The sequence below is a fragment of the Myxine glutinosa genome, chromosome 5, assembly GCF_964187855.1.
Source record: "Myxine glutinosa chromosome 5, kmMyxGlut1.1, whole genome shotgun sequence".
In the NCBI taxonomy this organism is placed as follows: domain Eukaryota; kingdom Metazoa; phylum Chordata; class Myxini; order Myxiniformes; family Myxinidae; genus Myxine; species Myxine glutinosa.
Window position 1 is genome coordinate 174,425,355 of NC_136265.1, and position 13,976 is coordinate 174,439,330.

The 13,976-nt window shown below is 42.0% G+C and overlaps 1 protein-coding gene across 1 annotated transcript; it reads right to left on the bottom strand.

Annotated features, from left to right (window-relative positions):
• Positions 1-6,250: 6,250 nt before the first annotated feature.
• LOC137428205 (proteinase-activated receptor 2-like) lies at positions 6,251-9,547 on the bottom strand. The gene is made up of 2 exons (XM_068118152.2): positions 9,504-9,547; positions 6,251-8,847 (listed from the first exon to the last, which is right to left on the bottom strand). Exon 2 carries the CDS (start codon positions 8,825-8,827, stop codon positions 7,730-7,732), a length of 1,098 nt encoding a protein of 365 aa, XP_067974253.1. The 5' UTR covers positions 8,828-8,847; positions 9,504-9,547; the 3' UTR covers positions 6,251-7,729.
• Between the last annotated feature and the right edge of the window lie 4,429 nt (positions 9,548-13,976).

Here is a 13,976-nt window from a genome sequence, read left to right on the forward strand (position 1 = left end):
AAGGAGGGGGTGGGAGGGGGGAGGGGGAGGGGAAGGGGGGAGGGGGAGGGGAAGGGGGGAGGGGGAGGGGGGACCCGGCAGAAGTACCCGGCATTGCTGGGCGGGGGAGGGGAGGGGAGGGGAACGGGGGGGGGAGGGGGAAAAGGGAGGGGAGAAGGGGAGGGGGTAGGGTGGAGGGGTAAGGGAGGGGGGAGGGGGAAAGGGAGGGGGAGGGGGAAAAGGGAGGGAGAGGGGGAAAGGGAGGGGGAGGGGAAAAATGGAGGGGGGTGGGGTAGGGTGGAGGGGAAAGGGAGGGGGAGGGGGAAAAGGGAGGGGGGAGGGGTAGGGTGGAGGGGGAAGGGAAGGGGGGACGGAGGGGGGAGGGAAGGGGATGGCCAGTCAACAATGACGTTGCAGTTCTCATGGTCGGAGAGCAGCACAACAATCGGACATAGTCCTGCATATTCGCAACAGCACGAAGCGGATTTTGGAGACTCACCGATCCTGTGACGTCCTCCAGTACCGGCGTTGCCGGGCGGGGGAAGGGAGACCCGTACATTCCCAACCCGTACATTCGCCCTCTCGACTCAAGCTCACTCGGACAAAAGCCTCGCACAAATTACACCGTGAAGGCCCAATGGTCATGTCTATGCAACAAATCACGGGCGCACTGAATTGAAAATATATAGAACGCTCATACTCCGTGAAAAGTGAAGCCGCCGTGTCGCCATCTTGGTCAGCACGACTCTACCAACTCGCTTCGCGGATCTCGTTTTGTGCGGCAAGAAACTGCTCCAATCGGTTACGGAAGGGTTGTGGAAAGACGTTTCACAGCTGTTTCAAAGACATTTAATTCATATCGCACAAAATCGATACAAAACACGATCGCATAAAAGGTGAAGTGACGTGTGACGGGATGGAACATCACGTGATCGCTCTGAGTGAATCAGTCTGGCGGCGGGAATGGAACATCACGTGATCGCTCTGAGCGAATCAGCGAGCTGCTCTGGAACCGGCTGAGATTAGCGGGTACTTCGCTGAAATGCGCTGAGGTAAATATGACTAAAAAATATGGATCGTCAAATATTTTGAGTTCGGCCATGTTCGTCCCAGGCTCAATGGCCATGTCTATGTCAAATATCAAGCACGTAAGCCTCTCCGTTTAGGAGTCTATCGGTAACATTACACACACACACACAAACTGTGTTTTATATGTATAGATTATTGTACACCACACCTTTCCTATGCCATCTCCAGGCATTGCAAATCGTCATTGCTGGGCACCGAAGGGGGCTCCGCAGTGACGCACGCTGAAAGGGAGTACTCAGTTTTCACTCTCGTTGTTTGTTTGTTTTCTTGCTTTCTTTCTTGTTTGTTTGTCCGGGCGATATCTCAGCCATCCTTTGAGCTTGGAAGCTGAAATTTCGGCACAATAGTGAGCAAGTCCTTTCTCAAAAACGGTATTTTTTGTTTTTTGATTAATCAATTAATTGAGGAGTTATTTAATTATTAGCGATTAATTAAGTACTTATTTATAACCATAAATTAAGTACTTATTTAAGTATAATTATATATTAATTAAGTATTTAAGTATAATTAAGTACATAAAATATTAAGTACTTATTTAATTAATCAAATTTCCTTTCTCTTCTGACCATTAACTCAGGCACCTTTTGAGTTAGGAAGCTGATATTTGGACATGCCAACGACCAGGTGATTTGGCTGCAAAGGCTATTTTTGATTTATTAATTAATCAATTAATCGATTAATTATTTAATTATTTGATTAATGACAAAAAAAATTTTTTTTTTTAAGTTACAGATTCTGATGAAATGGTGATGGTTTATGTGTTCTCTGACCGAATTGATTAATAATTTAATTTTTTTATGATTATTATTTATTTATTTTCATTATTAATCATTTATTTATCTTCCTTCTCATTTGGCCAATATCTCAGGCACCTTCTGAGCTCAGAAGCTAATATTTGGACATGAGTGACCAAGTGATGCGGCTATCAAGGATATTTTTGATTTATTGATTAATCAATTATGAATTAATCAATTAATCGATTAATTATTTAATTATTTGATTAATGACAAAAAAATTTTTTTTTTTTAAGTTACAGATTCTGATGAAATGGTGGTGGTTTATGTGTTCTCTGACCGAATTGATTAATAATTTAATTTTTTATGATTATTATTTATTTATTTTCATTATTAATGATTTATTTATCTTCTTTCTCATTAGGCCAATATCTCAGGCACCTTTTGAGCTCAGAAGCTAATATTTGGACATGAGTGACCAAGTGATGTGGCTATCAAGGATATTTTTGATTTATTGATTAATCATTTAATCGATTTATTATTTATTGATTCATCGATTAATTATTTATTGATTAATCAATTAATTATAGAATTTTTTATTAATGACTTATTTAATTAAATTTCTAAAAGATACATCTTCGGATGAAGCTCTAGTGGTTTCGTTATGCTATTAGCCAATTGATTGAGAAAATATTTTGTGACAATCTTTTATTGATTTTAATGATACAATTAATCATTCAATTAGCGTACACCTCTCCCTCCCAATGCAGCCTCTATGAGCTGAACTGCGGTATTGCCGGGCGCCTGAGGCGCCCCGGCAATGCCGCGCTGTAGGATATTTAATTATTTGGCATGGGGGCGGTGTACTTTGAATGTATCTGTACTTAATATATATATATATATATATATATATATATATATATATATATATATATATATATATATATATATATATATATATATATATATATATATATATATATATATACTGTATACACATATATTATATATATATATATATATATATATATATATATATATATATATATATATATATATATATATACTGTATATATATATATATACATGTGTGTGTGTGTAATGCAAGTTGTATTGCCGGAACTGTTCCTTACTCACAGTACCATCCGTCTTGTATTTTTCGATATTACGTTCCGATGAAACGACGTGCTCAGGTCGTCTTGCTTTTGATGTATTATTATTTGTTATGTAGCCAGTGGCTGCTGGTGGCATCATTGCTGGGAGGGTGGCAGTGCCGCTGATGCAGTGCCCCCTGGTTCCAATATTCTGGTACTTATTTTGCCAACCTCGGAAGGATGGACCCGAAGACCATAAGAAGCAACACCAGGTTTTTCTTTAGGGTATAAGGAACTTTTCACTTTTTTTGAAGGGTTTGGAGCTCTTTCAGCTAGTTTATCTGAAACTCCTAAACGACTGTTTTATTGCAGATATGATATGGCATTCAAACAGATATACGAACGAGATACTCACCATGATCGAAGACATGCCACAAAAACGTTTACCGAGATGTAAATATAAAAACAATGCATTTATATATTTTTCTTTATAACTGTGTATACTTGAATATTGAATACAGGAGTTGGATGATTGCGAGTATGTGATTCGTGAAACTTTTTTGAATGGCCCTGGAATGCTCTACTTCAAGTAATACATTTACATCTTATGTATAATTACATGCATTATTATGGAAACGTGTTTTGAGCCTTCAAAACCAAATTATATGCAGTTTCTGAACTCTGATTTCGGAAAAATACATTCCAATGACCTAATATAGTTAACATTCACAATCATCCATCTGTATAGGGATCTTCTTTTCTTCCTCACAGAGTGAACAGTATAAAATTATCTTTCTCTCAAAGTCACACTGACTACAAAATCCTTTATGCTTTATCTTCCTCCTGAGCTCACCCACCACGGGATAGATTTACATGGGGAGATGGAGATAGTGATCAGGTCCTTCAAGCAGTGAATCAAAAGATGCCATCAAATCAGTCCAATCTATACCACGAGAGATTTGTGTGTGTCTCGCCATTTTCACAGGTGGTCGAACGGATCTTTGTCAAACTTTCAGAGATTCATCAGTCTGTGCCGGAACCCCAAAAAAACTTTTTCAGCCCAAAAAAACTTTTTTGGGGAATTAAAAAAAAAATAGTCAACTGCATTTTTTGGAATTTAAAAAAATTCTCTATGGTGCCTAAGCCTTTGCAGCTGTGTAAAAGGAAATATTAAATGATCCTTGACCCCATTCCTTAGTGGATGTAGGGAAATGTTTTAGGTCCCCACAAAAAATAGGGAAAGGACAATGCCAACAGGATTAGAACAGCACCGGTCAGCACACCACTGCTAGTACTGTATATAACTAGAACGGCACTCAGTGCAGAGCATACCTCTACCAGGGGAACAGTTTATGTTTTGCATCCCAGAGTGGACCAGAAAATTACAATACAGAATCACATTGAATCGAAATCATCCGTCCACAACCTTTTGAGATATCCTGCTATGTATTGTTTTGGCCCTATCTCCCAATGGTGAAGAATCACTTTAAAAATTCTACTAGCCGGATCCGGATTCGGATTTTCACCAACATTGAATCGTATCGTCCTTGTCAGACACCCAACTGGTCCCCCAAGTTTCATCCAAATCCATCCATAACGTTTTGAGATATCCTGCTATATGTTGGTTTTAGCCATATCACTCAATGGTGATGAATCACTTGAATATTAAATAATTCTCATATCCGAATCCATATTCAGATCTTCACCAAAATCGAATCTATTTGTGCTTGTCAGACACCCAATCTGTCCACCAAGTTTCGTCCAAATCCATCCACAACTTTTTGAGATATCCTGCTATGTATCGTTTTTGGCCCGATCTCTCAATGGTGAAGAATAAGAATTGAATGAATGATCGTTTTAAGGCCATTTTTCCCCGCTAGAGCGGGGGTTAGCCTTGCGGGCCCCATGACAATCATGGTTCCCTGTTTGAGGCAATGTTTTTATGGCCGGATGCCCTTCCTGACGCCAACCCTTGGTCACGCTCTTATGATGCACAGGGATACGGTGTACCTATTCTGAATCGGGGTACACACCGTGATCATTCATCCCAGCAAGCTGGTACTCAATTTGCCGACCTCGGAAGGATGACGGGCTGAGTCAACCCCCCTGGCGTTAATTCAGCCATCGACCGGGATTCGAACCCAGGATCCTAGGATCCCAAGCCGGCACCCTAACCGCTGAGCCAACACCAGGCAAGAATCACTTTAAAATTATAGTAGCCGGATCCGAATCAGGATCTTCACCAAAATCTAATAATTTCGTCCTTGTCACATACGCTACATCTCTACCAAATTTCGTCCGAATCCGTCCACAACTTTTTGAGATCTTGTTCACAAACAAACAAACAGATAAACAGACAGACAGACAGACAGGGGTGAAAACATAACCTCCATCCACCTTTGGTGGCGGAGGTAATAAAATCGTCAGTGTACCGTTTGTCTTAACCCTCGGGATTGTTTTACATAACGTTTTCCACTCTATGCTATCACATTGTGCATAGTTCATTAAGGGTATTGTGTCAGGGCTATAGGTATCGTGTTACTAATTTGCAATATACCGTTGGGATAAAGTCATTGATGTTTGATAACCAGAGGTTGGTGCTCAAGTGCAAAGCACATGCAGCAGTCGAGTTTAATGGAGTCTTGAATATTTTGTGCAAATGCCCATTCCCGTTTGGCAGACAACCCGGTGCAGAAACCACTCTGCTTATGCCACGTTCTCAGCAAAAAGCACTCGGCTTCATGCTGCGCATTCTAAAAGGTTGTGTCTTTCAATACGTTTGCCGCATGCTATCTTTATTACTTTTTCTTCATAAAAACGTTGCAACAATCTCGGTGCCGAGAACGGACGAGTCCAACAAACTCTTTTGTTTATGATTGTTTTTCCTGTACATTGTCTCAGGCTCCTGGGGGAGCTTGTGCATAAATCAAATGCAGGAGAAGAACATTAAGAGATATTGTGCTTTTACATTAATAATTACAAGGATGGGTCAACACAATTACAGATGGGATTTCAACCTGAGATTGCCAATACCACAAGGTTTGTGTTCAGAAGTGAACAACAAACAGTTTGTTGAAAGATTTTAAATTAAGCAAAGTTAGAAAAACTCAATGTCCATCATTTCGGCCACGCAGTGGCCTTGATCAGGAACAAACACAGGTCGTGCACACATGGGCCTTCAATATGCTCCAGAAGGGGTGAAGAAATGCAGGCCAGCAATTGACCACCAGACCCAATACCGTTTGTAAATATGGATTTGCCCACCGACAAATTGTTGTTACGAGCAACGGTACCCGCCCTATGGGCGGGGCTTCAATTGGGAGGCCAAAATGAAAAGGCAAAATATCAGAGATTGAAGTTTTAGTTTTATTTTTAAACGATTTATATAAACATCCGTTAAATCATATCACACGCAAATCATCAAAATCTAAACAGTATTTGTAATATTTCAATAAAAGCCACATCACTGTTCATATCCGTAAATATTATTCCATCGTGTTTGGGAAAATTGGAAAAATTGGAAAATTGAAGAAAAATATGGAAAAACAATATGGCCTATTTTATTCCAGGGTGTCCCAGGATTACCCACCCAAAATTTCGTTGCGATCAGTTCAGCGGTTTTTGCGGTACCTGGGAACGGACGGACGGACATTTGGTGAATTATAGTAAGATTGGATGATTATTTTGTTGATGCTGTTGTAATGAACAGTACTCGTGTAATTATCAGGCGTTGTGTCAATTTTGAAAGTGGCTGTTTTTAATTGCTCTTGTAACAACATTTCTGTTTTGATTACATCTGGGAGGAAGTGATTTTGACACTGGAGGGGAAGAATTGAACCACTTGATTGATTGTTTTCCCTGTGGCCTGGAATAGCAGCACTTTTGGAGGAAAGCAATTTAAGTTTATTCTGCAGTTTATCGGGGCGTCATATTGTATGTTATAGGTGTGATTTAAAAAAAGATGTTTCACGTCATTGCTCACACTTGCGGTCCTCCACATTGAGGCGCCCACTTTAACCGCCTGCTCGGAAGCTCTCGGATCACGTTGCGTCCCAGACGTGTTTAGACAAGAGTGATTTGCCGACGTCGTTGTATCTTTACTTAATGCTTTGCTGTAATTAAGTGTATTTTTAAGCCTTGTGCAGTCAGAGTACATCTCTAAGACCATAATTTTAGCAGGGAAGATTACAGCCAATGTCACGGGATGACCCGATGCCGTATCTCAGGGCTCGTAATGCATAGCATGCCCTGTAGTTTGACAGTGCAGTGGATTGCAAGGTGACAATTATTGCAGTGAAACTACTTTGAACGATCTTACTCTCTAACCTATTTCTGCGGAAGAAGCCATTCTGCACTTTAATTTTGTGTACAATTTATTTGAATGCTCATGCATTCCATGATATAATTATGCATACAATTAGTGATGTGATACATATAACATGTATGCATTCATTGCAAGCGCAAGCAGTATTTTCTGCGAGGGTTGCCGTGGATTATGCACTTTTATGTACCTTAAACTAACTGCTCTCGAAGGTACTTTCATGAATCTCAGAGAAATGCCGTTTAAGCCTAGTTCCTCAAAGCTGGGCAATTTTTCTCATATGCAAGCCAAAGCAAGCTAATGCTAAAGTCATTACTCAGGCTCTATGTGAAGAGTGTAAAATAGTTACAAATGTTTTTTTGAAAGGCCATCAATTTTCCTCGCATTTGTTAGAAATGTCCAAGTAGTGTGTTTAGCACGAAGGAAAAAGAAGAGGAAGAAGCAGAAAAAGCATGCACTACCTCGAATCATGTGTTTTTATACATAAAGATGCGACAGTTTTCGATACATCTTCAGATTACGGTTGAAGAAGAATTCCCTCGGTTTGTAGACATGGAGCTCTCAACTTCCTGAGTTCTGTGATGCAGCATGCCATCCTGCTGAGTTGAGCTGTCATCTTCCTTGACCAGCCAGGGGCAGAGGAACGCTGCGATCCGCCGTCGAAAGTCACGCAAGACCAAGTAGTAGACAAATGGGTCGAAGCAGGTGTTCAGACTGCTCAGCGCCAAACAAAGCTTATAGACGCCATATAAACCACTCTGCCCTTGCGTCCGGTGCAGCAACGAGTGTGTAATGAGTACGAGGTTGCAGGGTGCGAAGCAGATGATGAAGGTAAGCAGAACAACAATGGAGAGCTGGATCGCACGACGGCGCACACGCGATCCTTTTCCTTGTGGCCCACCGCCTGTGAGCAGTGTCCGTATGACCGATAGATAGCAGAAAACCGTCGTGGAAAATGGTGCAAGGAAGACCACAATAAAGAAAACAATACAGTAAGCTTGGAAGAAGGTGACCACTTTATCGCTCTTGGGGAAAACATCATAACACGTAGTGATAGAGAGCTCAGGGACAGAGTGTACAAGGCTCACAGCATGCAGCGGTCCTGTTAAAAGCAGCACAAAGGACCAGACGCCGACACAGGCTCCGGTGGCAACGCGGGGCGTACGGAGGTTCCTTGCTGTCTGTGGCCTCACCACAGCCAGGTAGCGGTCCACACTGACACAGGTCAGGAAGAATATGGAACAGTGTGTGTTTAAATAGAGCAGAGTTGTCATCAGGTGACACAGGAACCTGCCAAAGGGCCAGTGGTTGCCTCCAAAGTGATAAACGATCTGGAGGGGCAGAAAAACCACGTAGAGGAAGTCAACAGCAGCGAGGTTGAGCACGTAGATGCTGGTCGAAGTCCGGGGATGCGTGCGGCCACGGTCCCCCGGGCGGAAGACACTCATCCACAAAGCTAGGAGGCTGCTGGGAAGACCCACAAGAAAAACGAATAGGTAGATCGTGGGTAGAGTAATGGTCGTCATCTTGCCCACCAGCAAGGCCCGAGTGAAGTTATCCAGATTGCTGGAATTGATCGAGATGTCCGTTGAAGTGCTGTTGACATCCATAGCTATTCCTCGATGTCAATCTGGAAGGATTGTTAAGGAAGAGGATAGGGGTCATGGGAAAAGCAAAGATGTTAATTTTATTTCCATTCAATTCAAATATACTAGCTGGAAGGAAATTTAAGCAGTGCTAACCCGAACATTTTAAAATCCCCGGACGTTTAAAAAAGGAAATCCACGATCCACCGAGACTTTTATCCTATAAGCTGATGCCTCCTCCATAGGGGGGTGAGTTGTTAGCGCTCACTTTCCGAGTCATGCAGAACCCAAGTTTGGCCAGAGTGATGCGAAACACCTTTGACTTATTCATAGCCGAGGATTAATTTTTCTGTATGACAGAGTTTATTTTTCTCTCTCTCACCCAGATCCACAAAGGGGCCTTATGATTTCATGACTAAATGCAGGCCTTTTGTGATGTGGAAGTAATGAGCCCTGGCAAAGCATCAGTTGAATCATATAAGCCTTCCTCGAGTCGAAACTTGCGAATGCCATGTCGGACCGGCAAAACAGCAGCACAGCAAATGTTAAACTTTCTTACATGGAAAAAGCTTAAGATATTATTTCATACTATGAGTGTTGCTGTGCTTATGCTTTTTTTTTTAACACTAACCACTGACTTACCAATTCCCCCTTTTACCTTTTGTACACCTTTTCTTTTCCTGTGCTCAACCCTTCTTACCTTGTCTCAATCTTGGTCTAATGTTGATCCCAAGCCAGTCTGTCACCTGTGCTTTGCGCCTTCGTGGCCTTATAAGAGGTGGGCGGTGTTATTTCAATCACATGGGCCTGGTATAGATCTCTGAGGGTGAATGGATACATAGGACCATGTTGAGGGCTGTTCCTAATTTGCCTGAGGGGCTAAGATTTTAGGATCGTTACCTACCCCACCACGCCTTCCACCGCTATCACTGCCAACTTCTCTTCCTGTCCCTAATGACTATGATAAAGTGGACCATATTGTCAGTGGGTTAGTAAAGCTTTTTAAGACATAACTTTGCAAACTTGCGGTCACATTTTTTTGTTTTTATCCAAATGCCCCAGATTTTTTAAGTGACATGCTTGGTGTTATTTTTCCCCATGAAAAAGTCGTTTCCATGGACGCATCCTTGACAAGCCGATAGCATGTGGATAACACTCTCTTCTGGGCAATTCATCACTTCACTCTTGTCATTTCACAATCTCCTGTCCAGTTAGGGTTGATATATTAAATACATACATGCATGAGGGACTGCGCAGGAGGGGTCAATTGAGAAAATTCAAAATGAGAGAGAAAGGAAGGCAAGGAATTATTGAAGATGGGTGTTGTGGGAGGAACAGTAGAGAAAGGAGAAAGGAGGTTTGATGGAAATATAAGTGTAGTGAGGAAGGAGATACAAGATACGGGTATTGGGAGGGGTGGGGGGTTAAGACGTTCGAAGCGTCGTGTCTTACAATGAAGACAGAGGTAAAGTTGATCACCACCACAGATACCACACCACAGATAAAGAGCCACAGAAATGTTATCTCAGTACAACAAAAAGAGACGGGAAGAGAAGCAAATGAAGCCATCAGACAGGAAATGAGATCCATGAACTCCATGTTGGTCACAAAATCAATAAACTGGAATTTATATTGTCTGGATATGTAGCAAAAAGAAGAATTACAAGATGGCAACCTGGAGGAGAATAACCTGGAAGAATGATACAAAAGCTCTCAATTGAAGGAATATAAAATAATTAGCCGCGTTGAGGCAACGTTCATCCTGCAGTGGACCTAAAATAGCTGGACAAGTGATGGAGGTGTTCTCTATGTCCACCTACCTGATCAGTGGTGGAGAGACCATCCAGTGTATTATTTGGTAGCATTGATCTTCTGGCAAAAGCATGACCTTGAAAGGACAGAAGTTTCTTTATTACAAAGTCAAGAGTCATGGAGGAGTGAGAACATCGAACGGATCAGGACGTAACAGAACAAAAGGAACAGTAGGAAGAGAGAGAAGAGTGTGGGGATTGGGGGGATGCCACCTGAGGGGGTTGAGAGACAAATAGAGTAAAATAATTGTAAGAGATGTGCGGAATAATGAGAGGTAGGGGAGGACGCATTGGGTGGACAAGGTGAATACAGAAGCAAACTCTCAGGAAGGAGATGGTGGTGAACAGCAGAGATAGAATTGCTAAAGACAAGACCGAATTTGACTCGAGTTTTCAAACTTCCTCATCTTATTGCATTGGACATGATCCCAAAGGAAGCAGACACCAGCAGGTGCACAATCGCAAACAAAAATCCGTATCCAATTGAAATATTAGACCAAGTCGGCCTGACTGAGCAGTTGGGTGCCCGATTGTTTCCATAGTTAACTTTCCTTGTTGTTTGTTTTGTGTGTGTTTGTGTGTGTTTTGTACTATTTGCTGATTTATATAATGAGGCATATCACTCTCGTTTCACCTACAGATGTTCAGCTTCGTGAATTGTTCAATACATGTGTGGACGGGTTTTTTGTTTTTTTCTCACTGTTTCCCACTCATTCTTTTTTGCTGTCTTTTAGAGACTGATATGTCATGTCTTCTTTCTTTGTCTTCATTCAGACCAATTTCAGAGCTATTCGCTAATTTGTCGAATATTTATTCAGTTCAGAAGGCGTCGTTGCATTATTCATACATCTTCTCCTGTCTTGTCTCCACCTGCAGTTTAATAGCGTTTTTCGGATTTGCTGAACTTATTTGTTCTGTACATGCTCTTCATTTCGTAACTCAAATTAAACTGCAATGAAAGTTTAACAAAAAGTATCAGAGGCCATACATAGGGGTCATAGGGAACTGAGGTGTGCGGGTTTAACGTTTAAAGAAAGGCGTGTAGCTTGCGATATCGAGGTTTGGGATTTATTACAGACCTTTGAGATATTTATCCGAGTTGTTTGGCCTCATTTGTGCATCTCACGAGATTATGATGCAATTTCTTTCAACATATTGAATGCAATAGTTATTGTTTTATTTATGTTCTTGATTCATCACCTCCACCACCGAAAGTGGACGGAGGTTATGTTTTCACCGCGCTTTGTTTGTTTGGTTGTATGCAGGATATCTTAAAAAAATTATGGATGGATTTTGACAAAACTTGGTGGACTGGTTGGGTGGGTGACAAGGACGAATTGATTCAATTTTGGTGAAGATCTGAATATGGATATTCAAATTTTTAAAGTGATTCTTCACCATTGAGAGTTGAAGCCAAAACGATATATGATCATAAAGATGATAAAATACAAAAGTGACATTTTCATTATTTAGCATTTCATCTGGAACCTACAACATGTTAAAAATAAAACTAGTATTTTATATGAGCTGGTTATTTGTGCGAGTGGTTAAAGACTCGTTTCTTTCTCCACCCTTTGGTTGTGGTTTGGATTACCATGACTTGGGAAGCGTGACGAGTATGCCAAACACCCAAAAAATGAGTTGATGGAGTTGATGGAATAGGCTGGTTTTTGGTTGACGCTACAACATTTTTCCTAGAATAGTATGTTATGATAAAACTATTTGAATGCAAATAATATTCCTGGGGGCTGGCAGGATGGCTTTGACTAGAGCTAAGCTGTTTAGCCTGGGTTTGAAATGTCGATCCGTCTATAAACTGCCATCCGGGAGTTTCATAGGCAGTATGATTTCATCAATGTCTGTGCCATCCCTCGGATGAACGTTAAACTGCATGTCTTGTCTGCCGGAATTAGTTAAAGATCCTACAGTGTCCTTTGCGAATAGTCGGTGAGTTATCGCCGGCACCCTGATCTCCCAATTCCTGCCCGAACTATTGCTGGGAAGGCAATGACAAACCACCCAGTATAATCCTTGCCAATAAACTGTTGGCAACACCGATGCTCTGTAACACTGTATGGCACATCAGAATCAGAGAATATCCCTGGTTTGTGAATACTGTTTCTCGATTTGTGGCCCTTTTTTATTCCCAATGACAGCAGCATTGTATCAGTGTCAGTGCTCTTGAGACTTGTTGGTCCAATCACTTGCAGTACATTGCTAATTAATACGCGGAGCTTTGGGCGATGTACAACCCGCCATGTAAATTATGTGGAATTATTGTCTTGATGTCGTGTAAGCGCGTATCTTCGTTCCCATCACGAGGGGTCAGGTTATGTTAATTAGTTAGGGATTAATGGTAAATCCCCTGTATATAATGGCCTCTGTCATTTTTCCTCTGTTCCTTATGATACCAGCAGCACACACACAAAGCCAGGCAATCGCGCATTTATAGCACTAAATAAAAGCGACCGGAAATCGAGACATTCAACTACCGCTGGCACTGCCAGCTGTCACATCGCAACACAAGCAGGCAGGTCTGGGAGGCCACGCCCCAAAGAGCAGTGATTGGTCCGGGATTGATTGGCGCAAGGACTGCTAAGATGGGACTATGGGATTGGTGGAACAAGTACGGATGACGTCAGAGCCTGGAGTATAAAAGAACGCTCTCCCCGGCATGTTGTCCTCTTGGCTGTTCCCTCACTTGGCTTGCTCTGATTTTTGGGATTCGATGGCGAACAGTCAAAGTTCACGAGTTTTTGTCCTCTTGACTTCTTCTTGGCTCGTGATTTCTCTCTTGACTTCCTCGCATTTTCTGGCTTTGGTGGTGAATGGTCACGATTCGATATCTCGCTCTGCTTTGTGATTTCACGGCGAGCGGTTGGAGTTGATAGCACTCCTGCGCGAGAAGAATTCCTTGACAAGCGCGTGAACATTTTGTCGCGCTCTTGCGCCGGAGACTAGGTCTTTGGTACCAACCCGCCATGTAAATTATGTGGAATTATTGTCTTGATGTCGTGTAAGCGCGTATCTTCGTTCCCATCACGAGGGGTCAGGTTATGTTAATTAGTTAGGGATTAATGGTAAATCCCCTGTATATAATGGCCTCTGTCATTTTTCCTCTGTTCCTTATGATACCAGCAGCACACACACAAAGCCAGGCAATCGCGCATTTATAGCACTAAATAAAAGCGACCGGAAATCGAGACATTCAACTACCGCTGGCACTGCCAGCTGTCACATCGCAACACAAGCAGGCAGGTCTGGGAGGCCACGCCCCAAAGAGCAGTGATTGGTCCGGGATTGATTGGCGCAAGGACTGCTAAGATGGGACTATGGGATTGGTGGAACAAGTACGGATGACG

Coding starts and splice junctions, on each gene's coding strand:
- LOC137428205 (XM_068118152.2), bottom strand. CDS start 8,827: ATGGATGTCAACAGCACTTCAACGGACATCTCGATCAATTCCAGCAAT.